We start from the raw sequence: 25198 nt of genomic DNA, 5'->3' as shown, positions 1-25198 counted from the left end.
CCAGAAATGGACCCTCAACTCTGTGGTCAACTAATCTTCAACAAAGCAGGAAAAAATGTCCAGTGGGAAAAAGACAATCTCTTGAACAAAGGGGTTGGGAAAATTGGGATGGCCACATACAGAAGAATGAAACTGGACCATTTCCTTATACTATACACAAAAATAAACTCAAAATGGATGAAAGACCTAAATGTGAGACAGGAATCCATCAAAGTCCTAGAAGAGAACACAGGCAGCAACCTCTTCGACCTCGGCTTCAGAAACTTCTTGCTAGACATTGTCTCAAAGGCAAGGGAAACAAAGGTAAAAATGAACCACTGGGACATTAAGATGAAAACCTTTTGCACAGCAAAGGAAAGAGTTGACAAAACCAAAAGACAATTGAGAGAATGGGAGAAGATATTTGCACATGATGTACCAGATAAAGGGCAGTATCCAAAATCTATGAAGAACTTACAAACAACCAAACAAGGAACAAACAACCCAATCAAGAAATAGGCAGAAGATATGAACAGACATTTCTCCAAAGACATCTAAATGGTCAATGGACACATGAAAAAATTCTCTACATCACTCAGCATCAGGGAAATACAAATCAAAACCACAATGAGATGCCACCTCACAACAGTGAGGTTAATAGCTAAAATTAACAAGTCAGGAAATGACAGATGTTGGTGAGGATGTGGAGAAAGGGGAAACCTCTTACACTGTTGATGGGAACCCAAGCTGGTGCAATCACTTTGAAAAACAGTACAAAGTTTCCTCAGAAGATTGAAAATAGAGCTACTCTACAACCCAGCAATGGCACTACTGGGTATTTTCCCCAAAGATACAAATGTAGTGATCTGAAGGGGCATGTGCACTCCAATGTTTATAGCAGCAGTGTCCACAATAGCCAATGATGGAAAGAGCCCGGATGACCATTTGACAGATGAATGGATAAAGATGATAATGGATAAAGAAGATGAAATATAACTTGGCCATCAAAAAATGAAATCTTGCCATTTCCAATGATATTTATGGAACTAGTGGATATTATACCAAGCAAAATAAGACAATCAGAGAAAAACAATTACATGATTTCACTCACATGTGGAACATAAGAAACAAAATAGAGGAGCATAGGGGAAGGGAGGGAAAAATAAATCAAGACAAACCATAAGAGACTCTTAATCATAGGAAACAAACAGGGTTACTGGAGGAGAGGTGGTTGTGGGGATGGGGTAACTGGGTGATGGACATTAAGAAGCGCATGTGATGTAATGAGCACTGGGTGTTATAAAAGACTGGTGAATCACTGAATTCTACCTCTGAAACTAATAATACACTATGTTAATCGAATTTTAAAAAGTTTTTAAAAATGGGAATAAAAAATAATTGAGGAAAAAAGTATGAATGCTTCTAGTATCTAAAAAACAAAACAGAAAACAATATTTGATATTAATATTCTTGTTAAGGCTGAGAGATACTAATTCAAAGGTCGGAAAATAAGCAATGAACAGGCCACACTCCTCTAAAATCCATGGGTAGTATAATGAAATTTTCCAAGTGGGCCAAAGGTAGATTTCCTCTCTCCAGGAGGCAAGTATATTATCCCTGCCTCCTTAATGTGCACTCTGCCCCTTCCCAGCTGAGCCTAGTTCCATACCCATGGCATACCAGCACTTGGCTTCAGAATCCAGCGTTTCTTCTGCAGTCACTACCTCTTCTGTCTTAACATTTATTTTTGGCTACATATCTTGACTTTCAGACCTCATTCAATCCACTTTTCAGCCTTTTTGTGAGTCTCCCTTGTGTGTGGACAATAGACACTCCTGAACCTGTTGGCTTGGCAGGAAAAGATGAATTATGCCAACAAAATAATTTGTGAATGAGTCAAAATGGATCTAACAGAGTTGATCTCCAAATCTATCTATTTCAAAGTTAGAGGTAGCCTGAGATGACATGCTGAGAGATCTTCATCTGGGGCAGTTATTCCTCAAAGTGAGTATTGTAGAGATCAGAATCCCCAAGGGACATGGTAAAAATACAGATTTCTGAGCCCAAGCCTACAGAATAAAAGCATCTGAGATTAAGACCCAGGAATCTAATCTCTGAAAAGCATCCCAGATGATGGTTCTGATGTTCTTTGACTTTCCTGATGGGTATCATTGAGGAAACTTACCCCATCAAACATAAAGTTGATCTAATTATAGATATAATTTTGAAAAGTGAGTGTATAGGTTTTTATTTTGTCAAAGATTGACATACCACCAAAACCAAAACGATGAACAGTAACCAAACTACGTTCAGAAGAAAAAAATGCAGTTAAAACTTTTCTCATTTAGTAGGTGTATTACTTAAGCAGTGTTCAGATTTTACTCACACTGTGAAGCAAATAAACACTAGATAGGAGATAAGCTTAGGAAAAAACAAAGAGAAAATGGCCTCTGTATTTTAAATGATTTCTCTCCATTCCTACTAGTCTAGCCATTTATTCTGGGGTGGTGGTGGTGGTGGTAGATTGATAATACTAAACATTTTTAACAAGTGTGCAAGGGCAGAGGGGACCAGCCCAACTGCAAACAGTTGATCTGGCTATACCAGTAAAGATCAGTTGACTTGACCTGCCTTTCTTCTACAATAAATAGTTTCAACCAAGATTGAACCAGAACAGAGTATGTTTCTATTCATTTTATTCTGGGGAAAGACAATAGATGAGATTAGAACCTTCATGTACTTTTGCTAGATCTGTTTTCTGTAAAAAAGTACTGATTAAGGATTATAAAACCTCCAACTTTCTGAACTGTGTGAAATGTTACTATTGCTTCAAATTTGTAAGGAGCTTTCATGACCCCAATAACCCAGTTATGCAAGCATTTGTTCTATCGTTAAAGACCTACTGAACTGGTATCTGGGAATTTTATGTGGGAAAAGGCATATTCCTGGCATGCAGCCTTAATGGAGGTACACATAAGATACAAAGCTTCCATGTGCCTTGGGGAAATGAACTAGAGACTAAGTGGGAAAGTTTCAGTTTCAAACCAGTTTAAAACATAAAATATAGCTACCGTAGAGCTTAATTGTACAGTGCTAGTTTCAACTTCTGTATCAAGAGACAATTTTTTGTATTTCCTTGGGATTGGCCCACAGCTACAGCCATATTAGACAGATGTTTTTAACTCTAAATGCAAAGCAGAATTACCTATCATTTCTTTGCTACAGACTGAATATTTTGCATGAGCATTCAAAACCGCATGTTTATAGTTTGAACTTCTTATGTTTATTGTTTTCTACTACCAAATGTACTGTCTACAGATGGAAAACTCAAGAGTTTTTGATGATGGGTGGTGAGGAATTGCTCAAGAAGATTCAGTTACACACAGACATATTACATGTAATGTCGGGAAGAGCTAGATTATACAGTTATCAATGTATGTACAGGAGCAATCCTCATCTGGAAGTGTTTCAGGGATTCCAAATGATCCTACTCAACAGCTGGGCCTATTTGCAAGACTTGGTCAATGGAAAATACTGCCGCTTTTCTCCCCCTTATGGTCCCCCACCCTCTCTATTGCCATCTTTGCAATAAGCAGAGTGGCACGTTGCCTTATCACTGCTGCTCCTTATTACCCTCAAACAACAGTCATGAAAGCAGGCAAGACGATTAAGCAATGTGGCGGCCCGTTTTTATGAGTTTACCTTTAAAGACAACCAAGAGAATTTTAGAAAAGTGTATAGAGAGCTTCACGAATACAAGGAACTCCTGTGGAGTATTTATTTTTGAAAGTCAACAAATACCTTGCAGTTAAAGTAGAGCAATCAGTATTAGTTATTTTAAACCATACAAAGGTTACATGTTCTTAGGAAGGAAAAAGCACACAATATATTTCTTACAGGGCTGACCAACCTTTTTGACATCACTTGATTTTTATCATAATTTGCAACATTTTACCAAAAAAAGATGCTATATGAAATTTCTTTTTCAATTCCAAAGACTTGGTTTTGTGTTGAGAATTTTGAGGTATTCCTCAACTTGCAAATACATTTAAAATATCAAGCAGGTTTCAGGGCACCTGGGTGGCTCAGTGGATTAAGCCTCTGCCTTCAGCTCAGGTCATGATCTCAGGGTCCTGGTATGCAGCCCTGCATCAGGCTATCTGCTCAGCAGAGAGCCTGCTTCACCCTCAGTCTCTCTCTGCCTGCCGCTCTGCCTTCTGTCAAATAAGTAAACAAAATTGTAAAAAAAAAAAAAAAAAAAAAAAAATATATATATATATATATATATATATAAAATATATATCAAGCAGGTTAATTTTTTTTTTAAGATTTTATTTATTTGACACAGAGAGAGATCACAAGTAGGCAGAGGGGCACGCAGAGAGAGAGAGAGAGAGGAGCAAGGAGGCTCCCTGCTGAGCTGAGAGCCCAATGCGATGCTTGATCCCAGGACCCCGAGATCATGCCCTGAGTCGAAGGCAGAGGCTTAACCCACTGAACCACCCAGGTGCCCCGAAAATACATTTGAGGACATTTTTAAAAATATTTTACTTATTTATTTGACAGACAGATCACAAGCAGCAGAGAGGCAAGCAGAGAGGTGGAAGCAGGCGCCCTACTGAGCAGAGATCCTGATGCAGGGTTCAATCCCAGGACCCTGAGATCATGACCTGAGCTGAAGGCAGAGGCTTTAACCCACTGAGCCACCCAGGTGCCCCTTCAGGCAGGTTTAAAACAACTGTTTAAGATATACGTAGTCTAGCTTTACGGTCTCAAAATGTTATACATTTTTATTTAGCTTAGTCAGGGCTAATCAGATATTCTGAAAAACGGCCAGTATATATGTATGTGTGTATACATACATACACATGTGCATTTCAGGATTACTAATCTTCAACAAATTATACTTGAAATATTAAAACTTAATCTTTGGTGATTCAGAAGGCACTTTTCTTCTTAGAAAAACTTAGTATCTATTTTTCTAGTAATGAGTCAGTTATGAAAGGTAGCATAAGAGTGTTCAAAGGGGAGAATTTCCTCTTTTCTGGCTTTAGTTTATAGAACTCTGAGTACTGGAGCTTGAGTAATGATCTTTTGGATACATCCTCATATGAAGTACATATAATATGAAAAATTTAAGCCCTATCATAGACAACTGCAATATTTCCAAATAAGGGTCACAGAGGTGAGGTCCAAAGTATGCAGTACACAAAATATTTATATAGAGTCCAAAATGAGAGGGACCTTGGTCATGAAACTATAGTTACATGTGACTTACCAGCATTCTCACTAGGCACCACTCTGTTAATTCATGGCACTGGAACCCATTAACCATTTCCAACTTCACCTACAAGGGATTATTTTCTCAGAAAAACCTATCTCTTAATTTCATAAGAGAGCAATAAAATGCAGTGTATCAAAATTTGCTTTCATAAAGTAACCCCATCAGATTAATAAATTGAATAATATTTACAACTTTTGAATTTTAAGAATTTAAACCTTTTCACATCACTACCCACCCAATTCCCCACTATCTCTTTAGCTGATATGACATGAATAAACAGGTTGAAATGATTTTGGGAAAAAAAAGTTTCTTTATTTCTGTTTATTCATTTATGCAAAAACAATTTCAACAATAGGAAATAGGAACATACTTATAAGTTTAAAATTAATTTTCCATTTTGAAAGGTTCAGGACTTTTTGTCTCTTATTTCTACCTTACTCTTTTAAATACTTCAGTCCAACAAAAAAAGCAGAAAAATAAAGTTTATTCTCTTACTTTTCTTAAGGTCACATTGGGATAATTAGAATTGGCTCTTTCAAATTTAGGTATCATTTAGAGTAACCTGGAAATTTAATCACAGAATGATATATCTAAGAATGTTATAGCACACCCCAAAAAAAGTACAGAGAATTTTTTAAAGGACAAATTTCAGGGCACTTTCAAATTCTGAGGCATAAGAAAGCCCTCTCAGGGATCCTTACGTTAAAAGACTCTTCCCTTCAGATTCAGAGTAAAAATTATTAGGGATTATAAGACAACAATGAAGACTGATATGGCCCACAGTAGTTGCCTTACGTTAGGGCTAAATAGAGTCTCCATGTTTTTAGTGAAGGGACCAATGAAAGAAAGGCCAGGAAGCCACTTTAAACTCATTTTCATGGCAGGTCAAATGATGCTGATCCAGTGTTTCCCTTAGAAAGGTTTTGTCCTGTTGCTACCTTTTCAAGGCTTAGCCCTCAAACTGTTCAAGTTGCTACTTCTCTTCTTTATATCATCTGTTCAAGGAGCAAACCTCCTGGAAGAATGGTGCTACAGACTGGAAAATCAAGACTGTAAGGGCAGCAAAGGGGCTCTAGTGCTCTAGCTGTCACAATTTACAACATCTAACAAAGAGACTAGCTAATCTAGAAATGATTGTTAGCTCTGTCCTAGTATATTCTAGAGATACACTTAAAACTTTAGTGGTTTTGAAACACAACCACTTTGACTCTTTTAAACATATTTTACTTTAAAAAGGGAACTATAATAGGTTAACAGGCAAAAATAAAATATATTTGCTCTTTAACAAATAACTAATATTTCAATGTTTTTATAAAAACAATTCCTTTCAGATACTCTGATTAACCTTTTAAGTGACATAAAAAAAGTTTCAGCATTCTTTAATAGCAGTATTTTGCACAATTTAAGATACAGCCATTGAGTTTAGCATTTCAAGGGAAAAAGAAATTAAAGAAAAAAGGAGAATGGTAACTCACTGAGAAGCAGCTTATGTACCTAGTAAAGTTTTGTTTGTTTTGGATTTTTAAAAAAATTATGCCCAGAATTTTAGTTATCCTAATTAGCATCCCAATCAAATAAGATATATATTTGTGGATTCTAGATAAAAAACAAGTACTTTGAACTAATAAACTTAAGACCCACTGATTGGACTGTTTGTTTAGACTCTCTTTTACTGGGTTTAGACAAGGAAGACTTCAATAAAGCTAACTATATATTGAGTTCCACTGATTAAAAATACAGTTTTAAAAACTCTGCTTTTGTGGTAAATTTTGAGACAAATCATAAATGTAAAGAACAATACTGTAAATATTGTACTGTTCACAAGTACTTGTTGGAGAAGTGAAATGCTTGAATTCAAACTATAAAAATTCTGACCTTTCAAAATAGGTTTTCTAATTTTTGGAAAATCAGCAATTGCTTTTAAACTCTTAAAATGTCAGTTTCAATTAAAAAAAAATCCTTACAGATAAAGTTATTCCTTTCAGTCTCAATTATTTTTTACTTTCAACTATATATTGAACACAGAACCAGTTTCTAAATAAATATCTAATGAACAGTTTCAATGTAAAATAAAACTAGGCAATCTACCACAACTTATGTAAGAAAGTCTGAGTGTGAGTTATAAAATTTCAGAATTAAACTTCTCTAATAGTGAAAACTTTCAGTCTCTTCTTAATAATCAAAACCAGCAACTTTCCACGAGACTAGAAAGTTAGCAGAGAGGATCAAACAGATTTAAGCACTGCTCGACTTCTTCTAAAGTGATGTACTCTTTTATCCTAGAAAAGACAGAAACAGTCCTTTTTTACTTCATTGGAAATTTTGTATTATCACTATGACCTAAGATAGTTGCAAAATACTTAAAGCATTTATTCTGGATTTTTAAAAAACTATCAATAAGAGAAAAATGATCCTTTCTGGGAAGCTTTCTTGAACTTTAAGATAACAAGTATACCAATGACCTAGTTTTATTCAACAATTTAAAAAGAAATCTCAGTAAACTCAAACAGAGGACTTGGGAGTCAATGTCATTTTATTAAGATTCTTAATTAATGACTTGGCAGTGATGTCACCAAAGACAGCTGGTGGAAAACATACGTAATTTTTTAAAAGTACTGTTTTTACTAACAGAGTGTATCTGGTAGAAATCACAGCTTGAGTATAGCACTCCACTTCGAACTGAAATACTATGCTTTTTGGTTAAAAAAACAAAAATTTTGCTATATTTAAAGGCATACCCTTAACTTGTGATCAAGATATATCATTCTTCAGGAAATGAAGAGATAAATAAAAAATATACATAAAATTTCCTTTCACTTTATGTTGCCTGTGGATGTGCAAATATTAGGAGGTAAGGTCTTATAAAAAGGAATGGAGCTGAATGAACTAGTACTAACACAATGGTATTTTCTTTTCTCTAAGAGCTTAACTGTGCCCTTTTCCTAAGATTAAAGTCAGTTGTCATATAAAGAAGAGTGGCTTCTGGAAATTTTGCAATCTGTCAACAGGATAATATCCTATTTAGGTTAAAGCCCAAAAAAGTGGTCACAAACTCAAGTTACCTTCAGAGGTCAGGTAGGATGTGAAGATTTCCAGGTAGATGGAAAAGTATATACCTTGCCTTGATACATTCAAATTCAATTAAAACAACAATAACATTTAGCCAATCAAAAGAGGTCTAGATACCAGACAACTTTAGACTACCAACTTTTGACTCCTAGAGCAGAAGAACAGAAAACTGAAGATTCAAAGTAAGGTTTTTGCCTAATACCAGGTGAAAACTCAAGTTTAAAGAGTACTTTTTGCTTTGCAAACATATTTAAGTACTACCTATTTAACCTTCAGAACTTTGGGCAAGGTAGGCTGCCATACAACCCTAGTTCTTTCCTTTTAAATTATACTGTCTGTGTATAATGAAATAATAAGAGAACAAACATCAAAATTTTAAATCAATGTGTTTTACTTCCTATTGTGAAGATGACAATAACTTAATCCAGCTATGGCTCTGCTCTTCTTCTGTATTAAGAAGGAAGTCCTTAGTATATCCTTTAAAAAGGCTTAAAGTTTCACCCTATGCCCATTCATAGGCAGAAAAAAAGCTATTCTCCTTTCCTTGTTTTAAGACAGAAAACAATAGTTAAAAACTTCCCTTTGAATATAAAATGGTATAAGTCATTTTGGAGAAATTCTAGCAATTTCTCAAAAGGTTAAACATAGTTACTATTAGTCAGCAGTTTCATTCCCAGGTATATACCTAAGAGAAATAAAAGCATAGGTCCACAGAATAACTTGTCCATGAATGTTCACAGCATTTTTCATCAGAGAAAGTGGAAACAACCCAAGTTGTCTCTTAAGTAATAAATACACAAGGATGGTATATCCATAAATAAAAAGAGATGAAGTACACACTGTAACACTGATGAACCTTAAAAGCATTATGCTAAGTGAAGGAAGCCAGTCACAAAACGTCACATATTGCATTATTCTATTTATATGAAATGTCCAGAATAGGAAAATCTTTATTTAAAAAAAAAAAAAAAGCAGGCTAGTGACTCCCTAGGGGTAGAGGACCTGGGGGGAAATAAAGAGTGACTGCTAATGGCTTAAGAGGGGATTAAAATATTCTAAAACTGATTGTGGTCATGATTGCACAATTTTGTGAATACATTAAAAAATGGAGTTGTTTTAAATGGGTTTACTGTATGGTAGTATACTGTATCTCAATAAACCTGTTATAAAAAAATACCTTTCTTTTGCACAATATTCCTCCCCCATTAGAGTGAACTGAAAGTCTACTGGCACCATTTTCCCCACAGCATTTGTTCCCTTTGTGTCTCTGTGTTACATTTTAGTAATTCTCTTAATATTTCACGCATTATTATTATTATTTGTTATGGTGATCTAGGGTCAGTGATTCTGACTCACTGAAAGCTCAGATGACAGCATTTTTTTTAAGCAATAAAGTATATTTTAATTAAGATATATATACTTTTTTCTAGATATACTGCTATTGCACACTTCATAGACTACAGTACAGTGTGAACATAACTTTTATATGTACTGAGAAACAAAAAAATTCATTTGACTTACTTTATTGCATATTTAACCTATTGCACCAGTATGAAACTGAACCTGAGGTATCTCTGAGGTATGTTCTGCTTTATGCACCTAAAATTTCCTCTTTTTCCATTTGGTCAAGCCAATATTCTCTTTCAAACTCTCTTCTTTCACAACCTTTTCAATTATAAACTTCTGCTAAAGGTTTCTTCCCTAAGGACAAACTACACTAGATCAAGGTTTGAGCAGCATAAAATAGCCAGGTAAAACTCACTCACAGAGGTTTTCTGAGTTACAGTCAAATCCAAGAGTTCAATTAAATGCTCTTTGTAATCTCAAAACATATATCCCACAGAAAAAAAGATGCTTCATAGCTGACAGATATGCTTTTTATCCTGTATATTATTCTGTCATACCTTGAAGTAGTCGTCCTGAGTAACAAGAGAGTTTCTCAGTCTGTTCTCTGGGTTAAATAGACAAGATACCACAGTCTGTATGCTTCTGTCCACAGATTTCTGAAAAGAGAAGTATTTTCAATATTTTACTCGCTTTAACAAGCTTTTTAAAGAAAGTTGAACGAATACATGTGCTTCTTTCTGAAGAATTCTTATGTAATCTATAAAATACTATGTAATTCACAATATATTACATTTTCATGTAATTCATTACATGTCAATAAGTAACTTTTTATCAAATAAAATTTTTTAGAATCTTAAGAGTACTAGTTATAAAGCTCAATTTAGTAAAACCCTCAGATATTTGCTCAAGGCTCTTTAATTTTTCCTGATAAATAAGAAACAGTGAACTTCAACATTCCAAGAAAAAACATCCAGGATAAAACCGGATAATTTTAACTATTCATCACTCAAATCAAGGCATTTTTTCTTTACTCTGTAGTTGAGTAGTTCTCAACAACTTCTTCCATTGAGAAACACAAGGATAAATTTCACAAAATCCAATGGGAAACCTTCAATATTATTATATACATTCCTATCACATCAACTACTTCCACATTCCCACCCACTCAAGAAAAACATAGGAGCACTGAAGAGCACACTGCTAGTAGTTTGTTCTAATGATTAAAAAAGAAGCAACTCCACCTATTTCAGTATTTCAGTTATAACTAGTGACTCCACCACTCCTGAGAGCTGCTACCATATATAATATTATGGAGAGAATACAATAAATAATTATATATTACTATTCAGCTAAATAAATGTTTAAATGGGAAAAAAGGTAGGTATAATTCATACTAATCTCTCTTTTGAAGTGAGGATTCTTGAGGAAACCTACCTGTCTTCTGCATTCTACCAATTACATTAATAGTTATTTAAGTATGATCTTAAAAACAATGAAAATATAAGAGAGAAAAAGTCTACTCTTTCACAAACTATATGTAAACACTGAAAGCTTGGGGGTACCCAAAATTTCATCAAATTTTATAAAAACTGCCAAATTATTAGTCAATAACTTAAGCTCTGTAATTTTTGGCTTCCCTACTTAAATTTGAAAAAAGATGCTTACATCTCAAAGGGCCATTATTAAAACTTCAAAAAATAATTGTGAAAATATAAATATCAATAAACAAAATTATATGTTTGCCTTTTGTGGGCCATTTCCTGAGGATGGAGTAGCTTCATGAACAGAACATTCACTTTGCAAAACTTCAGCTCCTGGATCAACTTCATTACAGTGGTAGTTAACAGCAGTATAAGCCTAAATTATAATAAAAGTATAATTAAAGAGATGTACATTAGATACATTTCTAAACAATTTATTCTTCAAATTAGGTAAGCTTATATTTAGCATTTAAATGTGGGTTGTGTTGTAATTTTTGTATTATTTCAGAAACTTTAAATTGAATAGCTGAAAAGCACTAAAATAGTCTTATATTTGAAAAGTCTTCCAAGCTTCAACAAAATTAGATTAGAAGGGCTCTAAGAAAGACACTCCAACATGTAGTAATAGAATAAGAATTTACCAGTGCCTGAGAATTTTAACTCATGTTATATTATTCAAAGGTCCAATCCTGATAAAAGGTAAATCCGGGAAAAAAAGGAAAAAAAAAAAAAAAAAGGTAAAGGCTCAATGTTTCAGAGCTAACAGCCTCTTTTATTTCTCATATAACAGTATTAACAGTGAAATATATGCTTTTCTTCAACAGATGTTTTTACGGGTAGAAAACTAGAGACAGTTTCAATACTAATTCTAAATTCTTTGAATTACAATTAGCATAGGTATTAATACTATCTTTCTTGGATTATATACAATTTAGCACCTGTTGTATGCAGAGCAGCCATTGTCTTAACCTAAGAACAATCTGAGAAACGAAAAGCACAGTTTCTTGCATGAAAGAATAAACTTGGCATTGACAAGAAATCAATAAAAAATACATGTGATACGGAATTTAAAATTATTATGCCCAGGCATATGTGAGATGGCAAAAGGCAAGGAAACATTTAACAGTTAAAATAAGAAAAGATTTTAAAATAAAGAAAAGAAAGGGGTGGCTGTGTGCCTCAGTCCATTAAGTGTCTGATTCTTGATTTTGGCTCAGGTCATGATCCCGGGGTTGTGAGACTGAGGCCCACATCTGGCTCTGTACTGGGTGTAGAGCCTGCTTAAATTTCTCTCTCCCTCTCCCTCTTCCCCTCCACTCTTTCTCCCTCTCCAAAAATAAATAAGCAAATAAATAATAAAAAATTAAAGAAAGTATATGTTTGGCTAATTCACCTTACCGGGGGTATAACATAACTCCTTTGTTCTCCAGCAGGCCACTGTGGTGGCATCTTAAAAAAAGAGAGAGAGAGAGAGAGAGAGGCAGTAACAGTTAGTTAGCCATTCCTATAAATTTTCATGAATGTGAAAGACAATGTTGAAATATTTATCAAGCTGGATTCTTGAACTTGTAGTAACAGAAACATAATGGAAGAAAAAAGTACTTTATGTTTCTAATACCTGAGGGTTTGTTACTTTCATATATAAACTCTAAGTTTTTCTCAATTTTCTGTGTTGGCTTTCAGAAAAAAATAAAAAATAATAGCTTTGAATTTATGACCATAGATAATGGTCATGGGTCACAGATATGGCCATATCTATGATAGAAATTCAGAGACCTACTCCCTTGTAGTAGTCAGCTAAAATAAACACTACCAAATATAATTGGAATCCAAAGCTCTAAGAATTGAGTAATCATTTTATTTTGACCAATCCCACTAGAAGAAATTGTAAAAATCAGTCAGGACATTTCAGCTATTTGACAACAAGGATGAAGAATGTATGCTGAAATACAGAAGAGGACAGCAAATATTCTAAGACAATACAAGACAAAACTTTGTGCTAATAAGTATATTCCTGTTAAAATACATTCCATGTTTTCTAAATAACTAGAGGTCCTAATCCTAGACTTATTCTAACTTTTTACCTTATGTTAAGCATACTCAACTAAACAAACTATTACAAAAATTTATATGAATAAAGGCCTCAACAGTATTCCCAAGTAAAACATGTTGTTCCCTCTTAAATTACCTGATAATTATATACAGGCAGCTGATATCCAGTGATGACCTGAACAGGTGAACTTGGATAAGGAGGATAGGCCTGAGAATAAAGTTTATAGAAAAACTGCATTAACAAACAAAATTCTTAAAAATTAAAAAGAAGTATTATTCCCAATACAACCCAAGTATGAAAACAAATCTATACACAAATGCAGAATTCTATTGGAGTGATTGGCTTCATGAAGAAAAATTCTTTGTCAAATGTTAAGTCTTTTGGTTCGGGAGGAGGAAGAGATAACTGAGGTAAGTGACTTACTTTACCCATTTATCTTTATCTTACTTGTATATTTGCCTCCACTAAGAAGTGTCTTCCGTACACTGATGATAAAGTTCTATTAGAATAGACTTCCATGTTAAAGTTATATTAATACACCTGTTATTTCTTTGTTAAAATATTTTCAGGAAATTTTGTATTCCTTTTGGGTAATGTGTAGCCAATGTGTAGTCCTCCTACATACTCAGTGGCTCTGTATTTCATTTCTAAAAGGTAAAGGCCATATTTAACCCAAAACTGAAGGGGAAAAAAAACCCTAATAGAATGTCTTACACCCTTCAATATTTACTGATTGAAATCGTCTACGTAATACATATATGAATAGACCCAAGTAAATAATACTTCACAGTAAGTGTTAGGAACAAGTAGGGGTTTTCTTCTAACCATGTTTAGAGCCAGAAAAATAACGAATATATAACCTACATTTCAGATAGGTGGAAAATGTAAACTAATGAGAGACACTACAGAACTACTTCACTACCATTTCTCTTTTCCTGGAAATAAAAGTTTTTTAAACTGAAGAAATAAAGAAAAAAATCATTGTTACTCACCATCAATAGGAGATAATAAGTATTCCAAAGCCCATTACAAATATTAAAGAGACCAGGACCAAACAAATTATATACCAGAAACACACAGAATCTACAAATATAGTTGTCTTTAGAAACTTTTCCCCATTCTAGATCCAGTACATATCCAGAAGCCAGGAATCTGTATGAGAAGGCATCTGAAAATCACTGCAAATAAAGAATAACTAGAACTGCCAAACATGTAAGAAAAGCTGCCTTCAAATATTTTAGGAGTTACCGCATGGCAGGGAAAAACAGATGAGTATGTTTTTGTAGCTACAGAGTTCAGTTCTAAGATAAAGGTTTACAAACTATATAGCAGAAGATTTTCGCTTGGTATAAGAAACAAAATTAAGAACAAAAGATTTCTAACAAAAGTAACAGATTTCCTTCCCATCACTCAAAGTATTCAGAGAGTAATATCACTTATTAAGGGAATTCCACCATTTCTCATTTCAGAGAGTAAAATGTGAGACTGGCTTATTTTTAAGGTGGCCCCATCAATTAAAATCTCCAAAACCATTAAAAAATAAAGGAAGAAGAATAATTCTTACCTGAACATACTGAGTAATAGGATTCATCATGGTTGGAGGCTGCATATAAGTTTCAGTGTTTGGATTACTCCATACACTCTGAAACTGTGGTGGAGGAGGAGGATTAAAAACCAAAGGACGAGGCTGCACATGATAAGCACCTTTTTAAAGAATAAAATGAAAATAAAGTCCACTTTTAGTTTTCTGAAAAGTTATACATGTCAAAAAGAATAACTCTCCTCTTTACTTACATAAATTTTGTTTCCTGATTGCAGGTCCCAGTTTCAGCTTTTTACCATGGAAATTTATCTGTGACTGAAAATAAACAACGAAACTAAAATCAATTTTCAAAGTCTACTTTCGAGACTTTGGTAAACACCCCAGGTCTTCTAAAATCTATATCCTCAGAGAAGATCAATAGTAACAACATACTCAATCAAAATTTATCAGCATGAAGCTATCTTAACATCTCACCACTCAAGTGTTGAAAAGAGTCTTGGAATTTGATCAAAAAATTTTACACTCTGTCTGAAACCTTTCCTGTCTCTAGTTCATGAAGCCAGATGTCCAATTACAAATAAACAGGGCTGACAAGTTACATAAGATTACTCGAGGTTTGGATTTCAAACAGGAAGTTATTTCTATATTTTATACAAGGCTATATATATTCAGGACTCAAACCACACTAAGCATTGCATCCTTAAGCTACTTAAGAGATTTTGCCATAAGATTACTTACTTCTACTATCTTCTGCACATCCACATCATTATAAAATGAAACAAATCCATAGCTAAAAACACAGATAAATAATGTGTAAAAATCACCAGCATAATAGTATAAAACTTCTAATATTCCATGAAATGATTGAAAGAAATGATAATGATAAAAAATGAAGAATGTACTGAAATAAATATTTGTTAGATGTACATGATCAATCCTCTATTAATATTACTGTTTTTTGTTTTCTTCCCCAATCTATGTCAGAATGTGTAAAGATTAATGTAGTGTAGAACATCATTTGTTAACAGAAAATTCCTATCTACGAACCTGAATTTATTATCTAAGGCAAGATGGTTAAAATTTAAAGTACTGTTTAATACATGAAGAAAATAACTCTTTGTGGGGCACCTGGGTGGCTCAGTGGGTTAAAGCCTCTGCCTTTGGCTGAGGTCATGATCCCAGGGTCCTGGAATCGAGCCCTGCATTGGACTCTTTGCTCAGCAGGGAGCCTGCTTCCTCCTCCCTCTTCTGCCTGCCTCTCTGCCTACTTGTGATCTCTGTCAAATAAATAAATAAAAATCTTTAAAAAAAGAGAGAGAAAAGAAAATAACTTTTGGATAAAACTGATTAATCCACTTAAATAAATGATGGAAAATATTTACATATAAACACTGCAAAAATGACAAATAGAAGAGCTGACAACAAACTTACCCTTTATATGAAAGAAAGGAACAAAGCAACAGATTTATACAAGTGTAAGAAAACAAATTTTGAATTTTTCTAGGTTAGTTATTTTTTATTTTCACAGTGAACATGTTGTACTTACCCTTTGGACACACCAGTTCGATCCGTGATTATCTTCACTTCTTTTACTGAACCATATCTAGCAAAGAAACTTCTAATTTCGGTTTCATCCATCTATAGAGAAGAATTTGACTTCAAGAGTAAAAACTCAACATTCAAAGTTTTTAAGTATACTATAAAGAAGATTTGAAGATGTGGAAATATCTCCCCCAAGTATCCCCAAACCACCTGCAGATCTTTGTCAATGATAGTTTTAGTCTCTATACGTTAAACATAAACCTAATTCCAAACCTGAATGAAATTCCAAAAAACCTTATGTTTATAACAGAACCCCAACCTCCTTATTCACTAAATTTTTTTTAAATAAATGAAATATACAATACCCTAACATCAATTCCACCAACAAAAACGGTGTTGGGCATGATTTTGCCTTCTGGTAAAACATAGCCTTGGCTGGTTGTAGCTGATGAGGACTGAGTGCTGGCCTCTCTGGAGATGGTTGAGTTTGGAGTCTCAGGATTTGCAGCAGACTGTAATTTGGAAAGTAGATATCATCACTAGACATTCAGGCAAAAACCATATATATGAAATAAAATCTTTGTATTTAAAATACAAAATATTTTCATAAAAATTACTTTCACAGTAAACTGGCCAGCAATACAGCTCAGTTTAGGCTTAGGATTAAAAATAATCAGACTAGGGGCACCTGTGTTGTTTAATCAGTTAAGATTATGATTCACAGTCAGGAGATCCAACCCCATGTTGGCTCCTTGCTGGGTGTGAAGTCTGCTTAAGATTCTCTCTCCCTCTCCTTCTCCGGAACCTCACCCCTCTCTAAAACTAAACTGAAGTAAACTAAACTAAATTAGCATAAAACTTTTAACAAAAGAATAAAACCAGTGTTACTCATCATCTCTTACATAGCGTAGAAAACTGACTTTATACTGAGTTTGTGAACTGGAAAGTTCAGATTTGTAAAAATAGCTCTTAAAGTCATCCTGTTGTATGCCAGTAAACAAACTTTCCCTTTACTAAGTGCCTTATTAAAAAACATGGGAAATCTTTGAAAAATATAAATGAACCTTTCAAAAATACACATCAAAGATTTAAACTGATTTGTTTTCCCTCCTCTTTCTAGTCACCAAAATAAACATGGATTTTATAATTAACTACTTGATGTGTTAGCATGCATTTACTTTAGAAATGAAAACATTATTTACTCACATATCTTAACTCCTGCTGAAAAAGGCTTACAATCTTTTCCTCTAGTACTAGGGTTTTCAAAGCATCTTTTGAAATAATATTTTTCTTCTTCGATAACACCAAGTAAGTCCCACTGATAATTCTAATTTTCACAGTGGGCTAATAGAAAATACTATCGTTGATAGTATCTTTGATACTATCTTTATTTTCAGTTAAAGAGACCCACACATGAAACTCATTATTTTTCTGGATTCTAATTCAGACCTCTATCTTTAGTCCTTCCATACTAATATTAACATAAATTTTTCTGAAGCAAAACTTACTGGTAATATATATGTTGGAAAAGTAATATAGCATAATAAAAGAAAAATGGATTTAGTCAGGGGAATCAAGGTTCATTTGCCTTACTTAGTTAGAAGCCACTTATTTGGCAGCTGTTTATAACTGGGAAAACTGCTTTGAGACTGAAGATAACATCTGCAAATCTGTTTTGTAAAGTATAATGTGGCATGCCAATATAAATTAGTGTCCTGTTATTTGAATTTATTTTCAAAAGGATAAAAAGTTTCTTTCCTAGTTTTACTATTTACTTATTTTGTGATGTTTTATTAATTAACAACTAATTTCAACTGGAACTTAAGGAACTAGTTTATGGTATATCCACTTATTTGGAGTTCATTTATGAAGTGCCTATTGATTTTAAAAGGGAAACACAAAAGACTACAAAAGAGAGAAACCTATTATATTTCCTCTTATGGAGAAAAATAAGGTTAAAAAAAGCAATGGATACATATTTTTTAAAAGGGGAGCACAGTGATTTTTAGAGAAATTAGTAACAATACTAGAGTATTTTTTGAATTAGAATTCTTGAAGTTACTGATAAATTTAAGATTCTACAAATTGTTGTACTATTTAGAGATGAAATCTGAGCTGTCCCATCACCAAATATGTTTGCATTTTTCTCTATTAATCTGTGCACATACAATTACCCTTGAAAACATGGATTTGAACTGTCCAGGTTCACAGATTAAAAAACAAAACAATACAGTACGGTACTGTAAATCCATTTTTCTCTTCCTTATAATTTTCTAAATACTTTTTCTCTAGCTTATTTTATTGTAAAATTATAGTATATAATCCATATAACTTGCAAATTGTGTTTATCAATGGTTTGTGTTATCAGTAAGGCTTCCAATCAACAGTAGGCTACTACTAATTAAGTTTTGGAGTCAAAATTTACATGCCAACTTTTGAGTTTGTGTGGAGGGAAGGTGAGTCAGCATTCCTAAACCCTATATTATTCAAGAGTCAACTATAGGGGTGCCTGGGTGGCTCAGTGGGTTAAAGCCTCTGCCTTTGGCTCAGGTCATGATCCCAGGGTCCTGGGATCAAGCCCTACATCAAGCTCTCTGCTCAGCAGGGAGCCTGCTTCCTCCTCTCTCTGCCTGCCTCTTTGCCTACTTGTGATCTCTATCAGATAAATAAAAATCTTAAAAAAAAAAAAAAGTCAACTGTACTTACTTTTATGTGTTTCTATTTGGGTACTTCCTAATTCTTTCCTGTAACTCTACTATAGTAATAGTTCATGACAATGTAGTAGTATAAAAACCTGTTGCTAAAGTTTTTTCATTTTTTGTTTTTAGTTTTTTCTATGTGGGACTGTATTACATAAGCCACATATCTTGAACTATTGAAACTTAACTAGATTTCCCTTCACTATAAACAAATTACCAATCCTTTTCAGTTAGCTCCTTTGGAAGTCAAAACAAATAAAACAGTGGTCTGAAATTCTTATAGACTTTATTTTCTCCTCAATTTCCCCTTCATCTGTGGATGAACTTTGGATAGCTTTCTATTTGACAAACTGTTTAGTATTATCTATCCATGAACGACAATGGATTAATGTATTTTAATTTGGAGGTATATAGTATCAGGCCAGAAATCTGTGCCAGATTATGAACAGTTATGATACTGTATTATTTCTCAACTAGGGGAGATTTTGTGGTCCAGGGACATTTTTGATTGTTACAGCTAAGGGGTACTCCTTATATCTGGTGGTAGAGGCCAAGAATACAGTATAATCATCCTATAATGCAAAATCAGCTTCCCACAGCAAGATATTACCTGTCCCAAAATGTGAATAGAGTCATGGTTGAGAAACTCTGTGATAGTGTGTACAGAATTGAAAAGCAAAGTTCTGATTCTCATATTCTATTTATAGAAGTAAAATGGATATTTGACACACTAAACAATAATTTTGGGGGGAAGTCCATTGCATATTATAGGAAGTTTGGTTTGGGATTGCTTTATTCAAATTCAGTTTGGTTAATTGAGAAATTAAATGTAATATTCATCAAATCATTTTACTAGTGTCTTAACATCTTAAGGCACTAGCCTGTCTTAGTCCTCAGCCAGCAGGGGGCACTCAAAGCTAACAAAGTAAGCAAAGTATTCCGTTTTTACCAAGACTGATTTTTAAGGGATTTTTAAACTTTTACTGTGTGTTTATTTACACATAATTATAATTTATACATATGATTAATATACATTTTATATATACAACATTCACAACCAATAACCAACTTTTAATACTTTTAAACTATTGCTAAAAACACTCCACAAATAAATGCTTAGGCTAAAGCAAAAAGTTTGGTGTTAAAAGTATTCACCTTAACCATCAATAGTATACAGAAAATAAATTTAAAGCAAATTTAACATAATAAGTAATTATTTTTCTTAATTATACATTCAAGTGAGTTGGTGGGTTTTGAGATGAGTAAGGCTAGGAAATTAAATAGGGCGGAACTTGGAGGCCATCATATACACAATACTCATCACTGCTATTTATAGTAATATATTCACTGTTCTACCTGGATAACAAAATGACAAAATTAACTAAAAGCCGGAAAAAAGCTGTATCATTACTAAAGCTCCTGGGCTGTCAGCTAACATTATTTCATTCAACTATTATATCTACATGCAAGCAAACTGAAATCTAAAACTGACTACAAAAAAGGTCCAATTTGTAGTCATCAAAATTCTATCCATAAAAGTAGCAGCTAATAAAGAGAAAAGCTAAAAGGAAATAGGAAATGAAAATCAGAATTAGACCTCCTAAGTAAATCCAAGAGTGGACTCTTGGGGGCAGGGCAGGGGGGGAGAATCCAAACAATAAATCAAACTAGCAAGAAAATGGGCAAGAAAGCATAAATATAAATTTTTCTTGAAAAAGGTGCTATGACCACAGATTTTAAGATAATGCTATGTAAAAACTCTCTGGAAGCAAATTTGGAAATCTTGATGAAATAGTCAACTTGCTAGAAAAATGTGAATTTTAAAAAACAATCTAAAGAAAGGAAAGAATACTTGATTCTTAGGCTCAGTTTCACTGGGAGTTTTTTCAAACTGTAAAGAAACCGATTTTTTGTGCATGTGCAGGGCACAAGACAGAAACAATGGTAGACAGAAGACAGAGGGTAGGAGAAAGAAAATTCAAGGGTACCTAGTTGGTAGAGTGTCTGACCCTTGATCTCAAGGTTGTGAGTTTCAGCTCCTTGGGTACAGAGATCACTTAAATAAACAAACTTTAAAAAATATCAGTCACTTTAACTGAAAAAAAAAATTCCAGAGAAAAGACAGGAAAAGAGAATTACTCAAACCATTTTACAAAACTAACACCTCAATAACAAAACCTTATCAAAATGGTCCACCTTAATCTCTAATATTGAAAATTCAAGGATGGTTCATTCTTAGGAAAGCTACTACTGTAACTCACCAATGAAAAAGCATTTTAAAAACTACAGCATTCAGGGGTGCCTGGGTGGCTCAGTGGGTTAAGCCGCTCAGGTCATGATCTCAGGGTCCTAGGATCGAGTCCCATATCAGGCTCTCTGCTCAGCAGGGAGCCTGCTTCCCTCTCTCTATCTGCCTGCCTCTCCATCTACTTGTGATCTCTCTCTGTCAAGTAAATAAATAAAATCTTTAAAAAAAAATACAGCATTCATTTTTAAATTTTTTTTTCATTTTTTAATTTTTAAAACCTAAATAAAAGGGAAGAATCTTCTGTTGATGTAATTTTAAGCTAACATGGGGCTTAAAATGAATCTGCCACTTCCAGTATAAGTAGGAAATAAAGGCAACTCTGTACCACCACTGTAAATTACAAAGAATTTGTAAGAGTTCTTAAAAATCCTTTAAAAAAGATAAACATCCAAATAGAAAGGTGCGTTAAGAATTTATGAGAAAGAAATTTTGAAAACTAATGACTTCAACTTAATGATCAAAAAGAAAAAAAACTCATTAAAACATATTTTCCAGCTATTGGTTTGGCAATTCAAAAACTATAACAACTCTCATTGGAAAGAGTGTGGAGAAGAGATCACTCTACATACTCTCTACACACTGGGACCTGGTTCCATTAAGAGTAACTTGGAAGGATATACCATAATTTAAAATTGTTTTAAAATGGGCATCAACCTTTCACCCAGTTGTTTCCACTCCTGGCAATTAATTTCAAGGAACTAATGCAATAGGCATGCCAAAACATTTGCACAAATATACTTACGACAGTATTGTTTTTTAAACAGAAAAAGTATTCATTATAAGGGAATTTGATAAAAATAAATGATGATATAATCTTACAGTCTTAACATTACATATTTAAAATCATTTTATCTTTGAAATAAGATATTATTTCATTATATTTCATTATATTAGGTGAAGGAGAGAGGATATAAAATAACAGTATTATGTGACATGGTCCAAATTCTATAAATTAAAGTTCACCTATCTAAATGCAATACATGCATAAAAACAATCTGGAAGGGTATTCATACAGCAAAAACTTGACTAGTGGTTAGAGGTGTTGGGACAATATTTTCTTACACTAATTACTTTCAAATGAGTTAATATGCTACTGTTATAATCAGGGGGAAAAAACCCCAGCTATTAGCATCTCCCCCTTTTCCTCTAAAAATATAGTGAAAAAAAATACTGGAAGTTTTTTTTATAGTAACTCAGTGGTTATTAAGTAATTAGTAACATGGATAACGACGTAACACAAATAATCACTACAGAATAATACGTATAATTATACATTTTCATTTTAGTACTTCTATATAGGAATATAAACTACATAAATTTCCTCCCTTTAGCTCGAAAATTGGAGACTAACGATCATACTATAAATCCACACAGTATATAATACATCTGTGAGGTAAGGTTGGTTAAAAGTGTAGCATCTTGTGGTGAATCAACTCTACATTTACCCAAACTCAACATAAACGTACACCCCAAAGAGGTAGTACTACCGTAGGTACGTTATGTCGAAATTCTTGGTTTATCCGGAGAGAAAAAGGGTCCCTCCTAAGCACAAAACTTGTCAACTGCTCAGGGCCGCGGTCCGGGAGGAGCACAGGCGGGCCCGACCTCATGCGCAGATGATGGCGTCGGCGAGTTTGCCGTCCCTAGTGGCCGCACGAGGGAGCCCCCAGCGCCAAGCCAGGAATGAGGGGTCGCCACGGAGGCTCTCCAGTCCCACCCGCCGCCGGATTCCCGCAGGAGCGCACCGCTCCCAACATGCCCACCCATCCCACCCCCACCCTACCCACCCGCCAGAAAGGAACCCTTAGTGGAGGAAACTCCAGCCCTCCGAGTCAAAAGGCGACGCCCTCAGAGAGTCGGTGGCAGCGGGCGTTCGGTAGGCAGCAGCCTGACGCCATCTCGCGGACGACGCGCTGCCTACCCCCCACAGGGTAAGCGCGGGAAGGGAGGCCTGCAGGGTGGGGGTGGGGCGGGCGCGCGGTGCCCCCCTCCCCCCACCGAGTCCCAGAGGCCCACTCCAAGGGCCCCCCTCACAACCCAGCCCGCCACGGCTGGAGGCAGGCAGGGCGGCGTGAAGGCCGCCACCCGGCACGTGGTCGGCAGGCAGCGGGTGGGACAGCGAGCCCTCAGGGCCTCCACCCACTGCCACACCCGCTGGCATGCCGCCCCTCCTCCACCCCTCTGCGCTGCCTCGACCTCCTCTCTCAGGCCTTGTCTTGGTGCACCCAGGAAGGGAAGGGGGTGACCCCGCTTTCAGCCCCGCTCTGGCACAGCGCTAGAAAGGCTGAGTTTCCACCACCCGGGAGGACCCAACCTGGCGTGGGCCCTTTAGGCCTTCTCCTCAGCTCACCATGATGGCGGCAGCTAGCAGTTCCCTCTGGTGAGGCTCGAGGAGGAGCGGAGGCGGCGCTTCTGGCACCACTCGTGGCGCTGCTGTGGGGTCTTCTCGTGGCACTGCCCGGCTTTGACTGGGCAAAGGGATAAAAGTCAGAGGACTGAGGAAAATCAAAGGCGAGCGGTGAGGCCGAGGAGCCCTAAGAGCTGAGTGGCGAGGCTGAGGGGCGCTGGCGAACTGAGGCGTGGCCTGCGAGGCTCCCGGAGGTGGCTCCTGCGCCTGGTACGGGGCTCGTGGTAGACGCCTCAGCCAATGGGTGGCAGCCCCCCGCCCCCTTTGGGGGGGTTTGGGGGGATGCCGGCTCCCCGATCGGGGGTGTGCAGGGGGTGCGCGCGGGCCGGCTCTCCGCAGCCAGGAAGTACCGACGAGAGACAGACCGATAGACCTTCCCTCGCCGCCCCCCCCGACATAGGTGTCACCCTGAAAATGCCTTTGAGGCGCACTTGAAATGAATATACATCTTTAAATATATGTTAAAATTAAAAATTTTTTGATGCGCGTCTAGGCTCTAATTTCAAAATGGCGCCCTGAATGCGTAGGATTAGCCGGATCACGATTACCCTATCATCACCCCCCAAAATCAGTTAAATGCCTACAGAAAAAGAAAATAGAACCAAGCTTATAAAAACATGGAAGGAGACCCCCAAAGTCCACAAACTTGGGCGCTTTTCTGCCAAGTTTGAAGTAGATGGAGTTGGATTGAAAAACAGGGCAGGCCTATTTGGTTGGTGTTCAGGGCGTTCACCAGTTCCAAGAAATGTTCTGATTGTATTGAGCGACTACAGCCAGGTACCACAGATGCAGAATTCCAGAAAACAGGCGAACATTTCTAACCTCAGGGAGTTTTAAATTGTAAAGGCGAAAGTTTATTTTCTAGGCCTTACAGGAAGAAACTAGGCCTGCTTAAAGAATTCTAGAACATTCTCAGGGTCTGAGAAACAAGGCCTAGAGCAAGGGTGAGCTGTAGGGCAGTTGGTGGAGCAAATAACACACATTTGGGAACCACACCAGCATTCTTTACTCACAGGATAGCCAGCTATGACTTTAATCTTCAAACTTTACTTTTGTACTGATGAAAAGCATAAAAATGTCACTTGGTGAGCTGGAATAGTGGTGGACTTCTGTAACCTGAAAACTTTCTCACTACCAACATCTAGCATTACTGGATAAAATAATAACAGCCTTATTTTAAATAGTTAGCCAAACCCATAAGAAATGAAGGGAAATATGAATATGCCAGAAATTGAAACTGAATACGATAGTAGTTACTTCTTATACTGATTATTCTCTAGCCCTAGGTATGGGGACTGGGGTGTAAAATGCCAACAAAACTTCTTGGTTTTTGCCCTGGAAAAAACCCCAAACCCAGAGAACCAGGTCCCAGGCAAACCATTTAGGATTACCATTTAGTTGGCCATCCTCAATGTGGGCAGGATGTTGTTAGTCTCTAGAGGTCCAGAAGTATAGGGGCAGAAGATAAGGGTTTGAAGTAGCTCAA

The 25198-nt window shown here is 35.7% G+C and overlaps 1 protein-coding gene across 2 annotated transcripts; it reads right to left on the bottom strand.

The window, feature by feature from the left end:
• Positions 1-5569: 5569 nt before the first annotated feature.
• Positions 5570-23913, bottom strand: LOC131824508 (deleted in azoospermia-like). 2 transcript variants are annotated; one of them, XM_059162539.1, is made up of 11 exons: positions 23656-23913; positions 16664-16810; positions 16303-16394; positions 15495-15546; positions 15008-15071; positions 14778-14917; positions 13349-13420; positions 12559-12609; positions 11423-11536; positions 10237-10335; positions 5570-7542 (listed from the first exon to the last, which is right to left on the bottom strand). In XM_059162539.1, the coding sequence occupies exons 1-11, from the start codon at positions 23656-23658 to the stop codon at positions 7489-7491; spliced, it is 888 nt and encodes a 295-aa protein (XP_059018522.1). In that variant the 5' UTR covers positions 23659-23913; the 3' UTR covers positions 5570-7488. The 2 variants fall into 2 exon arrangements, with proteins under 2 accessions (XP_059018522.1, XP_059018521.1); XM_059162538.1 differs by lacking the exon at positions 23656-23913 and adding an exon at positions 22793-23015.
• Between the last annotated feature and the right edge of the window lie 1285 nt (positions 23914-25198).

Source organism: Mustela lutreola, chromosome 2 (genome assembly GCF_030435805.1).
Source record: "Mustela lutreola isolate mMusLut2 chromosome 2, mMusLut2.pri, whole genome shotgun sequence".
Classification (NCBI taxonomy): domain Eukaryota; kingdom Metazoa; phylum Chordata; class Mammalia; order Carnivora; family Mustelidae; genus Mustela; species Mustela lutreola.
This window is presented reverse-complemented; position numbering and strand designations above follow the sequence as displayed.